General features: G+C 45.9%; 1 protein-coding gene across 5 annotated transcripts in view; it reads left to right on the top strand.

The window, feature by feature from the left end:
• Positions 1-25,134, top strand: part of CLIP2 (CAP-Gly domain containing linker protein 2) — a 90,206-nt gene that overhangs the window by 58,802 nt on the left and 6,270 nt on the right. For 4 of the 5 annotated variants that reach the window (XM_066201668.1, XM_066201667.1, XM_066201670.1 and 1 more), the window contains exons 4-15: positions 2,010-2,134; positions 6,539-6,752; positions 7,660-7,857; positions 9,000-9,103; positions 10,631-10,691; positions 14,994-15,098; positions 16,610-17,554; positions 20,045-20,102; positions 21,457-21,540; positions 21,948-22,104; positions 22,581-22,740; positions 23,657-23,842. In XM_066201668.1, coding sequence (XP_066057765.1) covers positions 2,010-2,134; positions 6,539-6,752; positions 7,660-7,857; positions 9,000-9,103; positions 10,631-10,691; positions 14,994-15,098; positions 16,610-17,554; positions 20,045-20,102; positions 21,457-21,540; positions 21,948-22,104; positions 22,581-22,740; positions 23,657-23,842 — 2,397 coding nt within the window. The remainder of the gene's footprint in view (positions 1-2,009; positions 2,135-6,538; positions 6,753-7,659; positions 7,858-8,999; positions 9,104-10,630; positions 10,692-14,993; positions 15,099-16,609; positions 17,555-20,044; positions 20,103-21,456; positions 21,541-21,947; positions 22,105-22,580; positions 22,741-23,656; positions 23,843-25,134) is intronic. The other variant, XM_066201671.1, reaches the window with a different exon arrangement.

The raw sequence follows: 25,134 nt of genomic DNA, 5'->3' as shown, positions 1-25,134 counted from the left end.
GAGCTTTTGGGTGGGAGCATGACCCGCACTCTTACTGCAGAGCTTTACTGCTGGCATAAATAATATGTGTCTCAGGTCAGTAGGGGTAGTTTTTTACTCTCTAAGTTGGAAACAGCTTTCTCAACTAAATAATACTGACGGGGACATAACTGAGCAGTCCTTTGTGTGGGAGGAAGGGAGGGACCCTGCAGGAGATGCCACAGTCACACTGGTGGAGGGAGCTCATTGGTTTTTTAAGGCTTACATGAGACTCTGTCCAGGTCGTATGGCTTGGTAAAGGAAATATCTGACTCAGCATCTGGAATTAAAACTCAATAAAAATAAAATTGAGGGGGCACACCAGCGATGGTAAGTTCCTATGAATGACATTAAGATTAATTACACTTATATTGAGTTCAATTTGCAGCTAAAGAAGTGTATTAGAATGGCACTAAATCATTGCATTAATATTAAGAGGCTAAATTTGTATAAACTCAAATCGGTCAAAATAGAGACTGGCATTTAACTGTGAGTGCTAGGTCAAGAATTCACTGCAATTGTTCAAATCAGTAACTTGCCAAGTACATAATACTGAAATTGAATTGTCATTTTACTCCTGGGCACAATGTAGAACCAGAAAGCTTTCCTTTCCTGCTGGCAAATATTTTACTCTATCCTGTAGCAAAGAGAACAACATCCCCAAAGATTTTCTTCCATAAGCAGCAGTGCTTTGAATCCCCAGTGAGAGAAATTCCAGAGAACTAACTAAAGCTGTACGCTGCATCCTCCCAGGACTTGAGGTAGGACCCAGACTTCGGAGCTGGTGCTGTTAAATGCATAAATGTGCAGTAATTTTTAGTCTGGGAAAACTCTTTTTTCCTTTGCATAAGCAATTTTTTTGGGATTTAGAATTGGTAAAACTAACATTCCTACCCTGGAATACACAAACCCAGAGATTTCTGCATTTGGCTCTCACTTTTTTCTGAAGGAAAATAATACTCTGTTGATACCTTTTTATGTTCAATTTAATCTTAAGAAAATGAATAAGTGCAAGTCACTCAGGATGAAGCTGCAGATTTAATTTTAAACTTATTTTTAAGCTTTCTTCCTTGAATTTAGGTGTTAGCAGAGATAGGCTAAAAAGGCTTAGACCATATGCTGATTTACTTGAAGTATGAACCTTTAGAACCACCCTCCTTCTTTTCTATCTTCCTTTTCTCAGCCCAAGTGTCTAAGTGGGAGTGTTTAGTGCAGAGGCAGCTGCTGCTCAGTGGCACACACTCTCAGAGCAGTGATCAAAACACAGCTCCACAGGTTCCTGACTTGCCCTCCTTGAGTCTCCTCTGTAAGCTGCAAACTTTATGAACTTTAGGTTTAAATTCAGGAGAAAAATGTGTGATTTATTCTTATTTCTCCATGGTGGGGGAAGATGCCTGTGCTGGAGGATGCCTGGCAGTGAGCTGAGCCCCACTCCCATGCAGTTTGTCAGCACTCGGAATTGCTGTAGGAAGTGTAGATAAAAGTGGAACACCTCTATTTTGAGCAGTTTCTACATCCTGGGAGCAGGCTGAGGAGCAATGAATGCTTTCCTGGCTCAGCTTCCCCCTTGCTGTCCTGCCCAAAACTGTTGGCTGAAAGAGCACAGGGCTGAAAACCTGTCAGTGCAGGTCATGGTTCTTCAGGCAAGGCAGGCATGAGCTGTGCCTGCAGGGCTTAAACTCCTTTGTGGCCTCACAAGTAAATTAGTTGACACCTTGAAATATGTCTTCAGTATATTTACTCTGATATCTTCCAGGCAGGAAGGCAGTCCCAAAATCACTTTGTAGTTACTGGAAGGACAGCTTTAGTGCTGGGAGAGCCTGGGGTGAGAACTACCTGCTGATTTCATCAGACCTGAAACAGAGAATACAGACGTCTTGTCCCCCTCTTTAAATACCTGTCCCAGCTGCAGTCCCCTTGTGTCAGTGCTAGCGCTGCCATCTCTAATCCTCTCTAATCTTCTCTAATCCTCAGCATCTTCTCTCTGGCAGGTCGGTGGGACCAAGACAGGAGTGGTGCGCTACGTGGGAGAGACGGACTTTGCCAAAGGAGAGTGGTGTGGCGTGGAGCTGGATGAGCCCCTGGGGAAGAATGATGGGGCAGTTGCTGGTACAAGGTACTGTGTGCTCTGAACCCCAGCCCAGGTCCTGCACACCTCCTGGGGTGGCTGGGGGGCAAATGCCATCAGACCTGGGGGGAGAGATAGGGATGTGTTTGGTTGGATGTTGTGGGCTGGGAGGAAGAGTCTGGTTTTGAGTCTTTTAGGCTTTTGGATAGTCTTGCAAGGGAGATCAATACAAACCTCATCACTGGGCCATTTTAAAGCAGAGTCAGATAACTTCTGTGAAGGAGGAACCTGAATGGCTTCAGGAAACAGGAGAAAGTAGGGAGAGAAGATAGCTTACAGTGGGATTTAATTTTTGCTAGAAATTGATTCTGTTGATTGTATTAGCTCTGCTTTCTACCACACATTCCTGTTATAAACTCTCTTCTTGTGCCTGAAGTCACCCTGTCAGAATTACAAAAGACAAAGATTTTACTTTCTTTTCTCCTCAGCTTAATGTTTTATTCTGTTCTTTCTGGGAACAACTTTCCAGAGAACTGAAAGAACAGTTGGTGGTTGTTTTCTGTTCTTGTACTAATTCTGTAGTGCAATGTTTGTCTGCTGATCGATCTTACCACCTCTGACTCCATAGACATCTCCAACTCTTTTCTTTTCCAAAAAACACCTTGTTAGTACCTATAAAACCAGGCAGGGACATCTCACAGGCTTGCTGGGAAGCTCTTTCTGTTCATGTGGAATTTAATTAAGAGAATGACCCAGACCTTGGATCTTGAGCTTGGTGGTGTTCAAATCTGAATTATACAGCAGCTCTTTGACCGTGCTTCAAATACAGGTGCAACTGATTCCTTGTCCTGCACAAGTTCCTTAAGGGGGAAATACTGTTGGTTTCTTGGAGCTTCTGAAGGCAGTCTGGCTTTAGAGGTGAGATTTATCTTTCACAGAATTAACTAGGTTGAAAAAAACCTTTGATATCATCAAGTCCAACCTCTAACTTTGAAACTGGGGAGCAGAGAGTTCCTGCCTTGTTAGATCTCAGGTTCTGTAATAAAGGTTTCTTATGTTGTGTCAGCCTCGTTTTGTCCAGAAGCCATGTGCTTTCATTTAAATTAAGAGAAAAGTGGCCTTGTTCAATATCAGGGCAAGAAAGCAGCAAATGATTGGCAGCAGATGGCTGGATTTCAGTCTGTTCTCAAGATGAAAGAACCAGGACGGCAGAGAATAAATCATGGAGTGAATGCAAGCCCCTGCTTTCTTTATCATACAATTCAAACTATCCGGAAGATTAATCTTCAGAGTGCTCAGAAGTTATTAATTGTCTCTGTGCATGTGGAAGGTGTGAAAGGCAGATGTGAGTGTAGTGCTGTGTACCTCTCATCCTCATACCTCTGTGGCTGTGTTTTGAAAATCCAACTTTTGGAAGTCATCTGTCTTTTGAAACTGCTGCACCTTGGCTGAGGCTGCTTTGGTGTGTGTCCTGTCTGCAAAGGCTTCTCCTTTGTTTCACACTGTTCAGAGTAAGGCATTGTCCATGCCTGTCCTTTCCAGCCTTCATCCAGCCTTTTGATTTTCTTGTAGCATGTGCCCATTTCAACAGCAGTGGTTTGGAGAAGCAAACGTGGTAAAACCAACTCCCTTGGTGCACTTAGGGCCCCCTCAGTCAGTCTTCCCTGTTTGCTGTGGCAGCATGGAATCCTTGAGGCTGTCCTGATCTTGTCCTGCCACGATCAGCCTGGGCTGGAGCTGTCCAGGACTCTGCACTCTCTGCTTTGGTGATGGTTGCCATCTAGTGAGCATCCCTGGCCTGGCCAAGCCCAGCACTGCCTGCTGCAGCTGCAGAAGGAGAGTGAAGCCAAAACTGGAGCTCAAGACACTGAGGCTGGTGGAAGCAGTAGAGGTAGCAAGGAGCCTTTGGTGTCATTGTCCGCCTTGGCTGTCACAGGCAGCTCCACGTGAGTTGGTGGTGAATTGGCCGAAATTTGTGGTGGGTCACTGATTGTCCTGCAGGCTCAGGTGTGGATGTGCATCAAGGGAAGGCCCCAGGGCTGGGCTTCCCCAGCAGCTGTGGCTCTTCCGTGGAGGCTGCCTGCAGGCTGTGGATCAGTAGCAGTGGCCCAGGGGACAGAGTGTCACTGTGGGGAGCCTCTCTGTACATCAGGTGGTGCTGATTTGCACTGAGGTTTGCTGCATCTGCTTTCCTGTCTGCACAGGAGACTACAGTGGTGCTGCTGTGGTTTGGTGTCAATTCCACAAAGCCAAGCAAGTTCCATGTACTCACCTCAATGTCACCTGCTGATTTTACTGTTCTCCCTTCTCTCTCTGCTCCAGTCGGAGTCCGTGCTTACTAAACTGCCCAGACCTTTTACTTTTGCATTGTTTGTCAGCCTTGGACACTGAAGATTTTCCATCTTTTTGAATCTTTCCATCTATTTCAACATTTCCTGTGCTGTTTTGCACCTGCAGTTTGCATTGCCATCACACCACCACTTTTCTGCTCTGTTTCCTCTCTGTAATGTGAGTACAGAGCTCCACCACACTCAGTGAGAGCAGCTCTTGGTTCTCAGGTAGATTTTTTTTCCTGCCAAGTGGTTTGGACCCAGTTCCTGCTTCTGAACCATAAAAGTTAATTGCAATCACTTTCAGTCTGGACTGAAAGAAAATGGGCAGACATAGTGATGCAAGTTTGCACTTGCTAAGAGCTGTCAGAGGCTTCTAAGGGAATTAACATTTGGGATTGTTTTGCAGCCACAAGTACCAGTCTGTGCTTACACCAGGCAGAGCTGTGGAAAGGGCTGTTGGCCTGCCTGTGCCTAGTGGAATTTGGGAAAATGATGCTGAGTGAGGCTTTGGTAGGTTTGCAGGAGGTCAGCCTGACTTTTCAAACCCAAGAGCCTGTGTTGGCAGGAAGTTGAGGAGGCTGAGAGTTTGGGGGTTATAGAGGAGTTGTTTAAAGTTTGTTGTAGAAAAAAATAGATCTGAGCTGATGTTTAAAAATTAATTTTATTCTCATCTGGCTGGAGAGATCAGGCTGTTCCCTGGCCTCCCAAGCACACAGAGGTCTGCCTGTGACACAGCTGTATGGCTGCCAGCACTTAAAAATAAAAGGGAGTTGGGGAAACAGCTGCTCACATCTGGAGAGAGAGGAAACTTGTGCTAGTAAAACTGGATTTGTGTAATTTAGTCATTAGAACCTGGGTTTTTATATTAACATAAGACAGTTTGTTTTATGACCCAGTATTTAGTCCTGTTCTTGCTGGGAAGCTTGTGAGAAAGCTCTTACAGGAGCTTTTTGTGTTGGCTGCTCCCCTGAAACTAGGGGACGCAATGCTGGAGGTGATCTGGTTTTTCTTGCTGCAGTGCAGCTGGCCAGCAGCAAATGAACCTTGGTTTATGCTGGTCAGCCAAGGCCCTGAAGGAGTTTCCAGGGTTTGACACTGAGTTGTGGCTCATTTTTATTCTGGAAGAGGGCTCTGGAGAGACAGAATCACTGGGCTTGTTACAGTTGTGGAAGAGACCATGCACTGTATTTATCTGTTCCTCCTTTTTCCATGCTTTCATCTTCCCAGGTTTGTTTGCATAGGAAACAGTTTCTCTGCCACCCAAAGGAGGTGGCACACTCTGGAGTTTGCTGTAATGGTATTTTTAGCTTCAAAGGTTTGAGCTGCCATTATCTCCTGTTTTGGTAGGAAAGATTTTTACCCTGTGGAACACTTATACAGAACTGTGTGACTTAGATCTTTTTATTTGACAGAGTCACAGGGTGGGTCAGGTTGGAAGGGACCACAGTTGGTCATCTAGTCCAGCCATCCTGCCCAGGAAGGGTTATCCCAGAGCACATAGCATAGTATTGTGTCCAGAAGGTTCTGGAATATCCCCAGTGAGGGGGACTCCACACCTTCTCTGGGCAGCCTGTTCAGGGCTTGGTCACTGTGCAGGGAAGAAGTTCCTCCTCACGTTTAGTTGGAACTTCCTGCCTGTGGCCTCTTGTCTTATTGCTGAGCTCCACAGAGCAGAGCCTTGTCCATCTTCTGTAATCTCCCTGCAGACACACTTTACTCCATCACTGTCTTCAAAGCAGTAAAGAGCACACACAGGTTTTGGGAAGGTCGGTTGGTAAGGAAGGAATGCTCCTGCTGTGGCTGTGTTTATGTCCTGGGATTTGTGCTCTCCAGGCTACCAGCTGTGTCTTTCCTGGCATCTTACCAAAGTGCACAGCACCTGGTGCTTGGCAATTACCTCAGCTCTCTCTGCTAAAGCACCACAAATGCAGATTGCCAGTACTACAAGCAGGAAAGGAGAATAATCCAACTGCTTGTACACAGGAAACAATGCCACAGCAAAGCACCCAGGGATGAGCTGTGGGCTGGGGTTTTGTGCTGCTTGGCAGTGCCATTCTGCAGGGCTTGGGTGAGATGGCTGCCCTGCCAATTCTCACTTGGTGCATCTCCTGTATTGCAGGTATTTTCAGTGCCCACCCAAGTTTGGCCTCTTTGCTCCCATCCACAAGGTGATCAGGATCGGGTTCCCATCCACCAGCCCTGCCAAGGCAAAGAAGAGCAAGAGGATGGCCATGGGGGTGTCAGCCCTGACCCACAGCCCCAGCAGCTCCTCCATCAGCTCTGTCAGCTCCGTGGCCTCATCAGTGGGGGGCAGGCCCAGCCGCAGTGGGCTGGTAAGTAGCTCCTGCATGGTCTCTGCAGCCTCAGTCTGCCAAGGGTTGGGGTTTTCTTCCAGTGCAGCTGCTCCTTCAGCACTCAGGAGGTGAGGGGGATGGAGTGTGGGATGGTGTTACCCACCTCACAAATGTCTCCCTCCATGGACACGGCTCCAAGTAACACACACCAAACAACTGTGACCTTTGAAGTGCCGTTTGCAGTGGGATGAATGTCAGTTCTTCTGTCAAGAGCAGGTTTAGAAGGGATCCCTGCAGGAAAAGGACACTGTTCCCAGCCTCACACGGTCCTGCTGCTCCACTGACCAGCTGTTGAAAGCTCCTGTTGTAACTGTCTTACTGTGGAGGGTGGCAATGTCCTGGCTCACATGCCTGGGGGTTTGGCAGGTGCTCAGGCAGACAGAAAGCAGAGCAGGCAGTGATATTATTAAAAGTTCTGCCTCTGCTGTGGTGTTGCTGCAGAACACCCACAGCCTTCTTGGCTGGGGACAAGGGTGCAGTGTCATTCCTGGGGGTGGAATGAACAACCCCCACACTGATGATCTCCACTTGAGATCTATCTACCCAGCTGAGCTCACTTTTTGGCATTTCATCAATAAAATATATCTAAGAAGGCAGATGATACAATGCATGCTAATTTTTCCTGACCCAGTTCCCACCCCATGTTCTGTCCTTTGGGAAATGGTGCTTTCATTGCAGTGCAGAAGAGCAGTTGAGCTTGTGAGCATTGTCCAGATGTTTCTCAGATTTAACCTCCCCTTTAGGGTCCAGAGCTGGAACTGCAGCTCTGCTCAGCCGAATAAATTATCATTAGATGAGCAGCATTCCAGATTTAATGGGGGACTCCAGCTATTCTGGACTGGGAAGAACACAGCTTCACCACATCTCTTTTTATCTCTTTTCCCAGCTGACAGAGACCTCCTCTCGATACGCCAGGAAAATCTCTGGCACCACAGCTCTCCAGGAGGCTCTGAAGGAGAAGCAGCAGCACATTGAGCAGCTGCTGGCAGAGCGTGACCTGGAGAGGGCAGAGGTGGCCAAAGCCACCAGCCACATCTGTGAGGTGGAGAAGGAGATTGCCATCATGAAGGCCCAACACGAGCAGGTAGGAGGTGATAAGGGCTTTTTATCACTAGCCCTCAAATATCTGAATATTTGATATCCCCTGAAAGTGTCAGATCATAACCACTGTGTGTGAAACTTGGGCTCTGAATTTCTGCCTTTTATGTGGTGAGTTAAGCTGAGGCTCTTTCTCCACTCTCCCAGTGTCACATGTGCTATCTCTGCCCTGAGCCAGGAGCAGGAACACGGCTGTGCCAGACAAGAAGCGGTAGATAGTTTGTGTCTGGTGGATCAATACATTTCAATGCTGAAATGCAAGTGGAAGGCAAATTTGTTCCCCTCAGCCAAGGAATCTGGCTGTGGCTGTGACTGCATTGCAGTGATTTTATGGTGCTGAGAACATCAGCTTGGTTCATGTGCCACCGCTTTCCCATCAGAGGGGCTGTTGTTATAACATTAATAAAGGCAGGAAATCTGGAAGGAAAACAGGCTGATCATATTAGGTTGGTGTTTGTTTGTTTGCTTGTTTTTTGCACAAGCATTTGTACAGAAGGATATTTTATGTATTAAAATGCTTAAAGAGAGTTGTGTTTGTGCTGTGTTTCAATATGTGGTTCTTCAATGTCTCCTGTTGTCCTAAATTCTTTACTCATGCTTACAGAGCTGAGTGAGCTACCTGGGAGCAGGGATGGGCACTGTATCTTTGTGTGGTGGGTCACACCTGCCTGTCAAAAATGCAGGAGAAATTGGGAAATCAACTGCAAGCTGACATTCTTCTTGTTTATTGTGTTTTCCAGTAATTATCAGTAACAAACGAATTAACCGAAGTCTGAAATATCTCTCTTGCTCCATGGCTGGGGCTGAATTGCACTGGTAACCTCTCACCAGATTTTCAGAACTTTTCAGGCTTCAAGTTCTTAACTCTAATGAGAGTTGGATTCTCCAAAAGGGTCAGGTCAGAGAGGCACTGAAGCATGGATCACTTAGAGCTGCTGGAGATGGAGCAGTTTCTGTTACCTTGATCCCTACATCCTAAGCTCTTTGGAAAGTGTGTTCTTACCACAGCGTCCTCTGAAATAGATCATCAGAACTTTCTGTTCCCCTAGTTCTGACCCTTTCTTAAAAAGATTTGTACTACTTCAGGCATGGCTAACTTTTGTGTCTCGGGCTCATTTTTGGCTCCAGTATGTCACAGAGGCAGAAGGAAACCTCCAGCGAGCACGAGCCTTGGTGGATGGGATGCAGAAGGAGAAGATTGAGCTGTTGAACCAGCTGGAAGAGGAGAAGAGGTAAAGCAGGAGTGGATGGGTGTGAGGGAGGTGAAGTCATGTGTGGACAGTGATAAAGCCTTCAGGTGGTTCTGGCTTAAGGGCACAGGATGAAATAAAAATTGGATCATAGACAGGCATGTGCACATTGGGCCATCACAGACCCTCCTGTACAACCTGGATTTACTAAAGACCCCTTCTTCCCCTCCATTTGTGATGGGCTGATCTTGAGGACACACTTTGTGAGGAAGGGAAGCCAAACTGGAGTACAGCCTGACTGCAGTGTGATTCCCCATCTCCCCACATCCCACAGGCCCCCATCCGTGCATGTATCATGGTGCATACATTTCCTCTCTGCATAAGAGTGAAGATCTGCATGTCATTCTTGGAGTCCAGGTACTCCATGTCTATAATAAAACTCTTCACTGGGAATAGAACAACATTTCCATGTATTCAATAACTGAAAACAGTGTGGGTTTCAATTGCCTGATGCCCCTCCTGAGGATGAAATGTTCTTTCATGCATAAGTCTCCCCATACTCCTGGGGCAGCTGACTTTCCCAGCTCCAGGAGGCCCTTTAACCCAAGCCAGCTGAGTTTTCCTCTAAATATCAACAGATGCCTCCCTCCTCTAATTAGAGGAGGTTTAGACAAGGAAGCTTGTTTATGAAGTTAGTTATGTACACTCACAGCTATTTTTATCGGTAACAGAATCATCGTCCTCACATCTGGCTGCTAGCTAAACATCCTCAGCCTTTTTTTTTTTTTTTTAATCAATAAAGAGAAAAAGAGGGATGAGTCTAGCAGAAAATTGAATTATTTTCTGGCCTCTCTCTTCCAAAAAAGAAGAGTTTCCTCAGCATGTCTGTGTTAATGTGTGTGGTTTTATGTGCATTTATGCATGACTGGCCTGTATAATCTGTGGGGAAGGCTCTTCTGTCTGCCAGGGTGGCTCAGTTTCCACGTTGTGGAAACATTAAACATTGCCCACCCTGCCAAGGAGGCAGAGGATCCAATTCCCTTGGGATATTTTGTATGTACCCTGTGCATTTGGCACAGGAATTGCCCAGTGCTCAGCTGCAGGATAATAAGATTTAAATAATCCAGTGAAACCTTGTTGTGGTTTGCTTGTTTTCAGGATCCTGTGTCAGAGAACAGTAGTTGTGTGTCTGAGAGGATGTACCTTGCAAAAAGACCACGTTTGTGTGGAGAGCTGCTTATAACTGTCCTGCTCCATGGAGTCTTGCTGCTCAGTTTCTGCTGAGCTGTTTGTATCCAAAGGTGGTCTCTATCCCTCCCCTCTCAGACTTTGATTCTGCAGGCCATGACATGATTTTTTAATATTGTGTGGGTGGTTTCAGAACACAAAAAGCTTATCAGTAGTTTTTGGGCAACTTTTCCATTTGTTGGTGATGACCTCTCCATTGATGGTTGCAATAATCCATAAAACTTGATTAATGGTGAAAAGGCTCCTGTGCAGTGGCTGCTTGGACAGAGGGTGCTGAGCTGAGTGTTCCTGACTGCGCTTTGTGTCCCTTTCCTTCCCCAGGAAAGTGGAGGACTTGCAGTTCCGTGTGGAGGAAGAATCCATTACAAAAGGAGATCTGGAGGTAATTCCTTATGATCTTGCCAAAATGTGGGGTCCAAAGTCGCATGTGGGGCCTCACTTGACCAACTTGTGCCACCTTTTGCTCCCCTCTAACAATACTTTATTGATGGCTTTGGACCTGCTGTGAACACCATGGTGTAAACTGTGAGGATGGTTCTTTGGTGTGGTGCCCAGTGACTGTTCACACTTGGAGCTGCCTGGAGTTAATCTGTCACTCTGAGTTGCCAAGCCACGTTAAAATCTGTATCTGAATGTGTTGAAACATATGTTTTTCCACTCTAGAAATGAATTGACAGTTCAGTTCCTGTCCCTCCTGATTGGATGCCGTTTAATTCCAGCCAAAATACTGTATATGCTGGGGTATCCTCACGTGGAGTTCACTGCCCATGAGTGTGGGTCTGACACTGGCATTGACGCCCTGTCCCTGGGAAGGGCTGCTGCTCAGAGTGATGCTGTTGCAGTAAACATTGTGCAAACTGGAAGTGATGTTGGGTTGAAGGGATGCTGGCGCTTGAGTGGGAGGCTTTTCCCCATATGGGGAAAAAGGAAAAGAAAATCTTTCTGTGAAAGCAAGGCTCTGCTTCCCAAATGTAAATAAATTAAGGGAGTTTTCTGTCTCTTTAGCCAGAGTGCCAGGTTAGTAGCAGCCAGAAATGTCAATGGCCCTGCTGCTGTTCTTCACTGTCACTCATAGCAATAAAAGCCCAGGAAAATGGGAAAACTAGGAAATGTGTACATTGCTGTGCCTGTGATCCTGTTGGCATAAACCTCTCTTCTTCATCCAGAAGCTGAAGGAGATGTTTGACAGGGTGTAAATTAGCAGTGCACTGACAGCAGACCTTTGCAGAAGCACAGCAAGTGCAGTTTCTGCCTGTTGTGTGGGTGCAAAATCAGATTTCTGTTCATCCCTGAGCTGACAGCTTTCCCACAGTGCTTTGGAGAAGAGAAGGATGGTTGATCCATGCATCATTCCCTTTGAGAGCAGTGAATTGTCCCTTTGTAAGCTCCAAGTGTTTAAGCCTGGCTGTGTAATTATGGCAATGGGACCAGGGTTGCCCAGATGGTATATTTGGATATATATTTTTTTTTTTTTTAAGCCACCAAGCTTACCAAGATGATAAGCTGCTATGGATAAGGGCTCCCATTCTCAGTTTGAGACTTGCAGACTTGGATTTAATTTTTCTTTGGGCTGGGAAGGAATTGTTTTTGCAACAGGGATGTGGCCAAGCTTTCAGCAAGACACTGTGGTCCTGTCCTCACTTCCATGCTTGTCTGTACAAAAGAACAAATAATTTAGGAATGCTTGATTTCCTCTGATCCAGGGAACTGGCATGCTCTCCATGAGCCCAGCATCAGTCCCAGCACAGGCAGAGGGCTTGGCTGGGGCCGGTTTTTACATCTTTTCTGCCTAATTTGCATGCTCAGACTGAATGATTGACCCACTAGAGTTAATTCTCATCTTCCTGCTTTCTTGTGGAGACAGTTAAGCTTTCCAGAAGCAAGTAATTAACTTAGAGGAAAAAAAAAAAACACCCAAAGCCTTATTGGAAATAAGGAGGAGAAGTGCTCCTTCATGTTGCAGTGTGTTTCCTGGGAAATAGTTTTCTTGATATTCATTGTGTAAAATCACAACAAAGTCATATAGTAGCTGCAAGCACAGCCCTGGGCATCCCTCTCTGGAGCTGAACTGGCCAAAAGCAAAGTCCAGTGACAGCTGTCTGCTTTCCTCTGGTCTTGGTAGTCCTCTTACACCAGCAGCTCTTCCAGGTATTCAGAGGGGAGCGTTTATTTGGACAGACTGTAACAGACATGATGACAATGGTAAGAACAGATTCTCTGCTCTAGGGTTTCTGCTGAAGGCTTGGCTAAATCCCCTGATGTTTATCCCAACAGCATGTATGTTTTGAACAAATCCAGGGCTCTTGGGTGTTGAGCACAGCATACAGCATCCTTGGAAGCTATTTGACAAAAGAAATCCATGTGTTGGTGGTCTGAAGATGCAGATCAAGGTTTTGGACCTCTGATATAGAGGCTGTGGATTTAGCCTTGAAATGTAGCTATGAATTCAACCCACTTTTGATCCTGGTTGGCAGCTGATGCTGTAGTGATCTGGAAGGTGAAAAACAAATGCGGGGAAAGCTTTCAAGAGCTTTGAAAGATGAAAACCAAATGTAGGAAAAGCTTTCAGGAAAGATTTTTTTGTGGTGGAAGACCATAGTTTACAGGAAATATTATCCTCATCAAGGAACTCTCTCATGCTCATCTCCTGGATCCTGCAGCATGCCTTGAATGCCAGTGGGAAGTCAGTTTATGATTTGTGAATGGTAATTTAAGGCTAATAGCTACAATTAAATCTAAAATTCATATCTGGGCTTCCTCAAAGTGCAGGAAAACTTTGGATTTGAGGTTCTGACTCATACTGGCTAGTACTAGCAAACCAATTTACATAAAATAATACAGAAGTGAATGTAAATCTAAAATTTAAGGGCTATAAAACAGTTAATCTCTTTTTCCATGTTTTTTTGTTAGTTTGTTTTTCCAAAGTTGGAAAATAGCAGGAATAATAGATACTGAGCAAGAATATCAGGTGGGACTGAGAGCCTGACTGGGCACTTGTGTTAACCTCAGGAACCTGGAGAGAATCTCTTTGAGAAGTCTGGAGATTAGTTTTGTCATAGGTCAGCATGTTCAGGTAGCAAATATCTGATGTGCTGCCACCAGTTAATTAATTGGTATCAATAGAATATTTATTCCTCTTAATAAAATCAGTCCTGGAGCTCCCTCTCAAGATGTGAATCTTTGGGCTTTACAGGGAGCAGAATTAATTTTATTTAATGAATTAAATGCCTTTTTCTTTTAAATTAGGATGCATTATGCAAACTTTTACACTTAAGTTACATAATTTGGAGTTTTGATGATATTTGGGCTCTTGAATCCACATTTTTCCCCCCTCCTTCAGGGGCTGAATAAGGCACATAAAATACAGAGCTGTCTGAATAGAAATGGCAGTTACATCACCGTCTGTGAATACATGTACAATGAGATTTTGCAAGCATAAAACATGGATTATTTTTTAAACTTCGATTTCTATCATTTGAACACAACTATCCAAGCCTTGCTTTATTGTGGGGAAGGGCAGAAAATCCTTCAAACTGGCTCCAACAGAAAGAGGGGGGAAGCAAATAATTATATGGAAAATGAAGGGCAAAAACTGGGAGTAAAAAATGGTTGTGAGCAGGTTTGCTTGCTTTTTGCTAGATTTATTTTTTAATTTGATCAATTAATTAAGTTTAATTCTGAGGAAAATGTGAGTTTTGTAAGCTCAAAAAATGTGAAGGCCAGAGTGTGCATGCACCTTCCCATGTCTCCTCTCCTCTTTTATTCATAGGGAATTTTACATGATATTACAGTGGTGATTGTGGATTGCTGAGCTTTGCCACCAAGTGCAGCTTTGTGGTACTTCAGCTTTAAAAATGAAGGGCACAGAAGCAATGCCCAGATCCAGTGCTCCTGGATTTGGGTAGATTACATTAATTTCTTATGCTGAGTTGAATAATTTATCCAAAAAAATCCCTTGTAAAAAAACCACCAACCAACCAAAAATCCCAAAACCAACCAACCAAAAAAGTTCTGTTTTCTTGTGCCAAAATTAGCAGAGTTTTACTGTACAAAAATCACTTTGAAATTCATGTCAGGCCTATTCAAACTCAAAGCACTGATTTATGGAACAGTTTGGTATGTCAATTCCTTGATCTCTTCAGTGCAGTGTATTTTTTATTTTACAACATGCCGTGTACAGTATGACCTGGACTTTTTTTCCCACTTAGTGTAGGATTCACACTGTCACCAGAGCAAAAAGAGGATGGGAACTTCCAACTCTTTTCAGTCTAGCTTGTGAATCCTCGTGGGGAAAGATGTGGAGACTCATTGCAACGTCTGCATTCTCTGTGTGTACAAAGGGCCTTGTACTGGTGGGAGCTTTGCTTTTTAGGAAGTGTCTTCAGTTGATGCAGGACAAGACTGAAGCAGGTTTCTAATGCAGAAGGATGTTTTCCCATCACAGATTCAATTTTCTTGTGAAGAGCCACGACGAGTACCATGTAAAATCCCTCAGGGACCATTTTCTGTTTAGTTGGATTTCTCCTCCTTGTTTGGGTTTTTATTCTCTTCCTGTTGTGAACTGCCTTTCCTTGTCTTGTACGCTGGAGATGATGTTGCAGCCTTCTCTTTCCCTCTCTTTCTCTCTCTCCCTCCCTTCCCCATCTCCCATCTCCACTGTTCTTTTCTCCCTCTGTGTGAGCAGACTCAGACGCAGTTGGAGCATGCCCGAATACGGGAGCTCGAGCAGAGCCTGCTGTTTGAGAAGGCACAGGCTGAAAAACTCCTCAGAGAATTAGAGGACACCAGGGTAATGCACCCTCACTTGCCCTGCCTGCAGACAGCGCTTGCACTGCCCTGGTGCTCATGATGCCTTGCTTTGGGTTTCTTTCTTTTGGTTTTTGTGGGGTTGATTGATTTTGGCTTGAACTTAAGCTTCCTTGATTTTGTTTTTCATTTGCTCTCTTTCCCAGAAATAGTAGTATGATATGATTTCTAGCTTTGCTTCTCTTGTGGGGAGCTTGTTTCTCAGGTTGGGTTTGCTTCTCTGCCCCACGCCACCATCTGACACATGAGCTCCTACAATTCATTTTTCAATTAACATATCCCAATACTATCCACACCCTGCATAATTCATTCTGCTTTGAGGCCCCTCCCCAGGCTGTAAGAGGAAATAACATTGCCATCAACATTCCAGTCTCCCCTGCCAGTTGTGGGAGCTGCCATCTGAAGTGGAAGGTACTGCTGAATGCAGGTGGGCCTGCTCTGATCCTTGGCTGTGCCTGCAACAGGACAGGTTGCCCAGAGGAATCCTAAAAGCAACCAGATGTGGAAAGGGCTTTTTCATGCTGGTGTGGTGTGGGAAGCAGCAAACTTGCTGCAGTGGGCAGCAGTGGGTTTGAGAGCTGTAGAAAACACAAATGTGAGGGTCTCCAGAAGATCTGGATGGTTTGAAGCCCCTGTGCCCATCTAAAATAATGACCACCAGCCTCCTGGGCTGATGGCTGCTGGGGAAATGGCAATTGAAATGGAGTGAAATTGATCTTCTGGAGTTTGGCTCGGTTTCCTTCTTTCTTTTGCCTTTTTCTAATATTTCACCTTCTTTTCCATCCACAGTGGCAGCGCCCTGTACTCCCTGTGACGCGCAGGGAGTTCAGCCCTGCCAGGTTACATTCAGATGGCAAAACATGGATCCATAGCCCTTAAGCTCAATGTGTACCATGACCTGATTTATTGTCTTGCATCCTCTAGCCTCCTTCGTTATTTTGACTTTGCTAATGAACTCTAACAAGTACTCATATGTAAAAATCCCTTTTCCTTTTTACACCAGGGTAAAACAAATTCCATTACAGAAGAGAGGTTCTGCAGGCTGAGGATTGCTGAGCAATAAAGGAAACATGATATGCTTAATGCTGGTTTTGATGCTTGTGAAATTCCTGCATGTGCAGTCACATCTCTGTGCATCATCTGGCAAGATGCCTGGTCTGGAAACATAATGCCCTTCCAGGACATTATCTTTCATAAACCACTGTTGCTCCCTAGTGAATTTCAAGGGTTATTTCCAAGGTGTTTTTCTGTGGAAAGCAAGAGGTCTGTTTTAGGAAAAATAAATTGCAATTGGCACAGACATAACTGTGAGTTGTCGGTGCTGGTTACCCTGGTGCAAAACTGTGCTCAGGTTGGAGGGTACCGGGTGCTCTTTGCCTCTTTATCTGAACTTTGACTAATGTTCTTTGGAATCATTTCCACTGGAGAATGCTTTCTAAAGGGGAAAGACATGGGGATGAGACTGCACTGACTGTGTTCTCTGTCATGTTGCAGCTAACCACGGTGGCAGAGAAGTCCAGGATCCTGCAGCTGGAGGAGGAGCTGAGCCTCAGGCGCAGCGAGGTGGACGAGCTCCGGCAGTGCCTGCAGAGCTCCCACCAGGCAGAGACCCCTGAGCACAACCTGGGCTTGCAGTCAGAGGCTCTGAGGCTGCGGGATCAGCTGCTCTCTGCCAACAAGGAGCACCAGAAGGAGAGCAGCCAGCTGAAGGAGAAGTATGAGAAAACATTAAAGAAGTACCAGCAGGAGATGGAGAAGCTGAAATCTGTCAATGAGAAGTACTCGCAGGAGATTGTTGACCTAAAGCAGAAAGTTCAGCAAGCCACTAATGAGAACATGGGGCTGATGGACAACTGGAAGTCCAAGTTGGACACGTTAGCTTCTGACCACCAGAAGTCTCTGGAGGACCTGAAAGCCACGCTCAACTCAGGCCCTGACACCCAGCACAAGGAGATTGTGGAGCTGAAGGCAGTGGTGGAGAGCATAAAGTTGGAGCACCAGCTGGAGCTGGAGAACCTGAAAGCAAAGCACGACATTGAGACAGCTGTCCATATAAAGGAGAAGGAGAGTCTCAAACTGAAGCTGCAGGAGGCTTTGGATGAAGTGGAAAAAAGCAACAGCAACTGGAAAATGCAACTGGAAACCAAAAGCAGTCAGCACCTTCTTGAGCTCCAAGATGTGAAGGACAAGTGTCGAGATGCTGAGCTGAGGGTGCATGAACTGGAGAAACTGCATGGTGAATATACAGATCAGACAGAAGCCATAGCTTTCTTGAAAGAGCAGATATCTTTGGCTGAAAAGAAGATGTTGGACTATGAAACATTACAGAAAACAGAAGCCCACAGCAAACAGGAAATCCAAAGATTGCAGGAAAAAGTGCTTGTCTTAGAGAACAAGCTGCAGTCCATGGAGGCCCTGCATCCTTCTCAGCATGCAAATGTATGACTTCAGGGTCATTTTGCTTGTTTATTATCACTGTTGGTAACTCCTCAGCCGCTGCCTTGTGCAGTTTTCTGAGGCCTCAAATATCTGGATGTTTTTTCCTTCCACTGACAGTATTTTTTTTCTGCACTGCATCTCCATGCTGAAAGTGTCTTTCCACTCTAGAAAGCCAATACAGTGGGACAATTAGGAAAAAGGAGCAAGTGGGGCCACATTTGGGTTTTGGAGGCTGCTGTGGCAGCAGACTAGGGCTGGCATGGTTTGTCAGGGTGGGCTCTCATCCTGAGCAAGCAGTGTTCTGAGCAGCAAAACCATCATTCCTACAGTACAGTTGTGTTTCTCCAAGGAGCTGCAGCAGTCTTGGTGTGCTATTGGGCAAGACTCTCCAGGGGCGCTAGGAGGATAGGGGGGAAGAAGAGGCAACTTTGCTCAGTACCTGGAGCAAGAGAGGTGCAGTGAATGGCTGAACTGTGGGGATGGGTGGGGGTGTGTCACCAGCAGGGCAGGGGCTGCACAGCACATATGGGAGCCAGGGAAATGCTGACGTTGAGGATTAGAGGGGAAAAGCTGCCAGCAAGGGTCAGAAATGGCACCACGCTGGGGAAATAAAATGCTTGATTGAATATGAGACCAAGGAGGGCTGAAATAAGAGCAGTAATATGAAGGGATCAATTTACTGTGATCTTTGTGTCTCTTTAAGTCATCGTTTTTTGTTTGGTTTGTTGTTTTGGGGTTTTTTTGTTTTTTTTTTTACTACTTGCCACAGGATGCATCATCCCACCCTTGTGTGTGACACAAGGAATTGTGGCTGGTTCTGCACTGTAGTGAGCAGGGAGATTGCTGCTCATGGCTCTGGGCTGGGCCCTTATTTGTGTTTGGAATCTGCATGAGAAATGAGGAAAAACCCAATTTACATCTTGTGAGCATGCAGAAAATTAAAAGAAGCTGTAAAATGTGCACATTTTAAGAATACTGTGTTGAAATTTCACTGGTGATGTAGTTTCTGTTCCAGACAGAGATGCCAATGAAATTAATTCAATGCCTCTGTTTAATTTCCCAATATGAACAGCCCCACTGAAACCAGTTGTACCTCCAGGGAGCAAAGTCAAGCCCATGAATTCCATTTAAGTCAGAACTTCACACCTTAGAAACAGACACACTGAGGACAACAGAGGCAAAGGCCAAGGAGGAATCTCAAGCATTTATAGTGTTTGAAGGGTTTCTCCAGGATGTTTCATCTAGTAAGGACAGTTCGGAACAATAAGTACAGCCAGGACCCTGGGAAAAAGGAGTTGTTATTACAATATGTAACACTTTATAGGCAATATTCAGACAGGAATGAATGGAATAGTAGAAGCTGGAAGCTTGTTCCAGAGCCCTTTAGATAAATGGAATGGCTCTGGGGGATATTGATACTGGATTAGAACCAGAGAAGTCTTGAAATAATTATTTCAACTGTGTGTCAATTAAAATCAGGAGAATATGGGAAGAAATGCATGGGGGAAAGTCTTTGAGTATCACAGGGCAAGTTCTATTTAAAATTGTCTTAGTTAAAGTGACTGCAGTATTCACTGTCCAAGTATTTTAAACAAGCAAAGGTCTCTTGTGACAGTCTTTCCTAGACCTTCAAAGAAAAACCACAACTGTGCTTCCCAGGAGTAGTTAAATAGTTTTTTCCATACCAAAAGTAAATCAGGAAACATATTTCTCCTCTGGGGGTGCTTGTGCTTCTGTCTTGTCCCACAGCCCAGACTCCAGAGAACTGACCTTGGGGCTCCTGACTGTGGTGGCCACAGGAATTCCTGGTTCCGGGCATGTGCTGAGGTCCCAATAAAGGCTGCTGGATGGGAAGAGCTGTGAAGGGCTCAGTTGTGGCCTCTGCCACAGAAAATTTGGCAATGAAAGCTCTGTAGTATCTGGCTTTTCACTGCAATATAGAAAAGTGGGGAGGGGGGGAAGCAGAATCCCTTGTATGGACCTGGCATTTGCTTGTTTTTATTTTCATGAATGCATTACTTCTCTAATAAATTATTATTTTAACAATGTTTCTGTAACTTTGGGCACAGCTAGGTTCTACAGAAGTTGAGGAACTTGTTGACTGGTAGGTCTCAAGCTGGAGAGCATTTGCAGTTGGATATTTGCTGTGATTGACCAGAGATGCCTGGTCTGAGGGACAGCAGCTCTTCCATCCCTCTTTGTGTGCAGAGCTGGAACCAGAACTTGTGGGGAAAAACTTGAGCTCTGTTTCCTCCCTGCTGTTGTGCTCAGCTGTGGGTTGTGTGTGGGCACTCTGGTCAGCCTCAGCAGTACCCAGCTGGACAAGTGTCACCTCACAAAAGCCTTTATTTCCCTCTTGGGAAGGATGTAAAACATCCCAACTTGGACATGGGATACCTTCCCAGGGACGGGGCTTTGTGGTTGTTAACTTTTGCTTTGAATCTTTGGGTAAAGGGTTGGTTTATATCTTATATTTTACATTTATTCCAGATGATTGAGACTAATGATATTTCAGAAGAAAAGATAAAGATGAAGCAGACTATGGAAGGTATGAAGCTGTTATTTTTACCCTAGTGACTTGTGTGCTTTCCCTTCTAAATCTCTGCTCTTGCAGGGATGGCTGCATGGCAGGGGTTTAGGAAGTCATTTAATCTGTCAAAATTTGCTGGATGACATTTGTTATCTGGATTTGTTTTTTTCCTTCTAATCAAGCTGAGCATAAGTAGGGGGGCTTGTTTTTATCTGTGTTAGATACTTTCCATGCAGATGATGCAGGCTGGAGCTAGATCTGGGGAAACAGGTGCATTTCCACACCATCACTGATTTTTACAGCAGGTAAAATTCGCACATTAAATGATATTTGCTCACAGGAGAGGAGTGATAATGGTAGATATTAATGTGACTGGCTTGAAATAATGATAGTTACTTTTTATTAGGCTTACTATAAATCAAATCCATTCTTTTAACAAAATGTGAAACATACACACTCAGGAAACTTGTATAAAATGTATTTCAACTTGAACTGCACTCAGCCCCCACACAGAGGGTGAGCTGTAACACTGGGTCTGAGCAATAGCACAGCTGGATTCAGAGGTATTTTGTCCTATTTCTGTTGCCCTCAGTGCAAGCCAGGCATTGTCCATAAGCCTCATCTGCCTTTGCAGATCTGGGATTATGTAGAACACATTCATGTTGTGCCCCATCCATGGAAGTGTCCAGGGCCAGGTTGGACAGGGCTTGGAGCAGCCTGGTCTAGTAGAAGATGTCCCTGCCCAAAGCAGGGGTATGGAACAAGATGATCTTTAAGTTCCTTTCCAAACCCAACTATTCTATGTTTCTACACCAGATTGTTTGCTGATTGGTAGGTAATTCCTGTCTAGTGATGGCAGAGCTTAACTAGATCCAGCAGCCACTGCTGTAAATGGCCACTTAGGCCACGTGTGCATTGTTTCCACACTGAATAAACCCCAGAAAGATGTACTGAAAACAACCAGGTCAGATTTCGGCCACAAAAGCATCAGACTTCAGATCTACAGCTCTGAACATGGAAATACTTCAGTTCCCAGAAAACACGTCCATTGAAACAGTCTCTGCCTTCCACTGTCGGGAGTGACACAAAGAAATGTGCTAAAAGCTCCTTTTGGGTTTTTTAAATCAATGTTTTATTGCCTTTTTCCCCTTCTCCTTTGTGGTTGCTTTCTTAACCCTGTCTGACACAACTTCCCAGTGTGCATCCCACCTCCAAGTGTGGTGAGCTGCAGTCTCCTGGTGCTTCTCTGCCACCAGGAGTGTTCCACCACGGTGCCCACTGCACCCTGACCCGTGCTGGGCACCTGACATCTTCCCAGTTTGCACAAAGCATTTCCCAACCCTCTAATCCTTGGCTTTTCATTCCCCCACAGACCTCCAAGACAAGCTGAGTAAAAGAGACAAAGAGGTGTCATCCCTGGTGACCCAGACTGAAACTCTAAGGGCCCAAGTAAGTGGTAAGTTTCCCTAATCCAGTGTTGGTGGGAATGCAATGTTTCCCTGCTTGTCCTATGCACTGGCGTTGAACAAGGGCCCAGAGCTGAAATAGGCTGATGTAAAACATGATGCTGCTGGTTTTTGATTGGCTGTTGCTGATAAAAATTAATTCAGGAATTGAACGCAAACTGCAGAAGGTATTTCTGTCCTGTGAGGGAGGGTTTGAGCTTGTTTATGTGTAAAGCTAATGAGGCAGAAATCAGTCGAGCTGGGTGTGTTTGTTTCCAAGATCTCCCCTTAGGTACAGCCAGTCAAGAGCTAATCAGGTCTGTGCTTTTAGGAGTAGGAATTGGGAAAAGGTAAAAAGCAGGAATATAAGTAAAGGACTAAGTGACTTTTCTTCCCCTGAATCCTCTGCTTCTCATAGCTTTGGAAAATAAATGCAAAACAGCAGAAAAGAAGGCTGATTCGGCGTTCAAAGAAAAGAAGAGGTTGGAAGGGGAACTGGAAGCCCTGACCAAGAAAACACATGATGCCTCAGGGCAACTGGTCCTGATCAGCCAGGAGCTGCTCAAGAAGGAAAGGTGGGTGTGCAGAGGGCAGAGCTGGAGACAGAGGGGCTCTGTGTATATTCATATTCCTTCCGGGTACTGTCATCCACCAGCAGAAGAAATGCAGGGTTGCACTGTTGAAATCCAGCCCACAGCTTTCCCGTTCATTAGAGATGCTGATGTGTGGATTTGGTTAGAATGAGAGGCTGTGAATTCTCAAAAGGCACTGCCCTTTCAGTGCTTGCCAGGAGCTGCAGGACAGCTCAGTTCCCGTGTAGATGCTGGATGAAGTCATGCCCAAGCCAGCCAAGCTGGCGGCTGCCCTGCTCCCTGTGCAGCCCCAAAGCTCAGAGCCGGCAGTGGGACAAGAACAGACTGGTGGGAGTTGGGTCAGATTTGCTCGCTGGCCTTTCTTTGGATCTGTAGCAAAGGTGGGAGGGAGCACAGCAGGACTCCAGTGGTGTGTGGGCTCTGGGAATGTCCTCACCTCTTCCTGCTGCTGCTTCCAGGAGCCTGAACGAGCTGAGAGTGCTGTTACTGGAGGCAAACCGGCACTCCCCGGGGCCGGAGCGGGACCTCAGCCGGGAGGTGCACAAAGCTGAGTGGCGCCTCAAGGAACAGAAGCTCAAAGATGACATCAAGGGGCTTCGAGAGAAACTGGTTGTGCTGGTGAGGGCACTAAAACCCCTCCTGGGCATGGCCTAGAGGCTGGAGGGCTCTGTCCTGCTGAGGGGATTGGAGGGAGGGTCTGAGGCCTTCACTTTTGCTCCAGGTCTTTGTGTTTTCTCTTGTGCTGCTGAGCATCTGATGGGAATTCTCTTGACAACGACTGAGCTGTGGCCTGGCTTAGCAGCACCTCATTAGCAAAGATATCCATATGTGATATAATCACAGAATATCCCAAGTTGGAAAGGCCACAAGGATCAGCAAGTCCAACTCCTGGCCCTGCACAGACACCCCAACAATCCCACCCTGTGCCTGGGAGCAGTGTCCAAACGCTCCTGGAGCTCTGACAGCCTTGGGGCCGTGACCATGCCCTGGGGAGCCTGGGCAGTGCCCAGCACCCTCTGGGGGAAGAACCTTTCCCTGATATCCAACCTAGACCTCTCCTGACACAGCTCCAGCCATTCCCTGGGTCCTGTCCCTGGTCACAGAGAGCAGAGATCAGTGTGTGGCTCTCTGCTTACCCTCACGAGGAAGCTGTAGGCTGCTGTGTCCTTCTCCAGAGCTTTTCTGTTCCCACAGGTTTTAGATCCATGGCTAAACAGGGCTACACTTTGTGGGAGAAGCTGAAGGTCGTTCAGCTACCCCAAGCGTTTTACATATTCTCTGATCCAAGAATAAGCAGTGTCCTCAAATTCCCGTGTACTTCAGCGTCCTCCAGTGGCTGAGATGTAAATAATTGATTTGAACTGCCGGGAACAAACTGGAGCTGCCTCTGGTCACTTGATGCGAGCTGTGCTCTGCCCCCATGTGCTGCTGAAATCCCAGAGTGCTTCTAGGCATTATGTGGATTTCTACCTCGAGTTCCTGCAGCTGCTGGTTTTGATATAACATCCTCCTGTTTTCCCTTTGCTGTTTTAAGGACAAGGAGAAGTCAGTGATGGACCAGAGGCGATACTCCCTGATCGACCCCTCCTCGGAGTCAGAGGTGATCCGGCTGCAGCACCGGCTCGTCAGCACCGAGGACGTGCTGCGCAACGCACTGGAGCAGGGACACCAGATGGAGAAGCTGATGGAAGCAATGAGACTGTCCTCTGAGAAAGCACAGGTAGAACATCAGCAAACAGCTGGGATCTTGCCCTGTTCTCAGGGGGTGATGCCATCAGCTGGGTCCCCTCTTTGCCGGGAACAGCCTGACAAGGCCTGGTTCTGTCAGACGTAGCCTAATGCTATAAAAGTTGGTAATCACAAAATGCCTTTGTGCTCAACAGAATGATTGCTAAACATGGGGTTTTGGGGAAGTTGCATTGTGAGTAACTGTTCCTTATGTGTACAGTATTACCTGGCTGCACATGTTCATAACATGGAGGTTGAGGTTTTTCTGACATCCTTCTTCTTTGAGGGGTTTATCTGTGGGTCCCTAAGCAGAAACTTTGCACGTGGTTCTGGGAAAATGCTTTCCATTTCTCTTACCAGCACTCTTACCACCTTGGTGTCTGATGTGAGTTTGCTGTTGGACTGTGAATGCTCCCACTCCAGTTTCTGTCTTCTCTCACCAACCTCCTTTGTTGATCTCCCTTTGTTTCTTCTGACTAAAAAAGGGCTGTATCTGTTGCCTGTCTTCATCCTTCTTTATGAAACTGAAGGGTACAAATAGCCTGACTCTCAACATTTGGCTTTTCCATCTCATACCTGTGGAGTCTCAGCCCTGACTGAGTCCTCCTGCAAAGTGACCAGCCCCTTGTGCCAAGCTTTGTGCTTCATGTCCTTGAATGTTCTTCTAGCTGTGTTTTCTCTTGGGTCTGCAAACAGGCAGTGGCTTTTGGAGCTCAGATGCACCATTATTTCTCTTGGACTCAGTCATTTAAATTCTCAGCTGAAAAATGTCTTTCTCTTGCAATAATGAGTTACAACTGGCATTCAAGCAGACACCTTAGGGTAGTACAGAATGAGCCACTAGACACAGAATGGGCAGAGAGCTTTTTTTCAGTGATGCAGGTGCAGATATGCTGTGTTAGGTAGTCTGGGGGGTTTCAAGCCTTCTCCTCTCATGACAGTCTCTTTTGGATACATCAAACACTGTTTGCATTGCAGTGGTATGGGCATGGAGGTGGTCAGCAAGGTAAAAACTGCAACTGAAAGATCTGCTGGCTCACTGAACATCTGTGTGTTGCACACAAGTCTCTGTATCCTGCAGTGCAGCATCTGCCAGCACAAAGCAGGACTTGGTGGAGTCATGATGACATGTTTGTGGCAGTCCAGGATGTGTTATGATCCTGTCAGTACCTCCAGAGTGATTTCTGCTGTAATTTCTGTGTGTCAAATGCAAATGCATCATGACAGCCTCATCTCTTGGGAGCTATGGGAGGGGAAAGTTATTCTCTGTTTGCTTTAATGCAC

Source organism: Chamaea fasciata, unplaced genomic scaffold (assembly GCF_029207755.1).
Source record: "Chamaea fasciata isolate MVZ Bird 193981 ecotype frontalis unplaced genomic scaffold, bChaFas1.0.hap1 SCAF_21, whole genome shotgun sequence".
NCBI classification, from domain to species: Eukaryota; Metazoa; Chordata; class Aves; order Passeriformes; family Sylviidae; genus Chamaea; species Chamaea fasciata.
The sequence above is the reverse complement of the archived record's forward strand: the minus strand, read 5'-3'. Positions and strand labels throughout refer to the sequence as shown.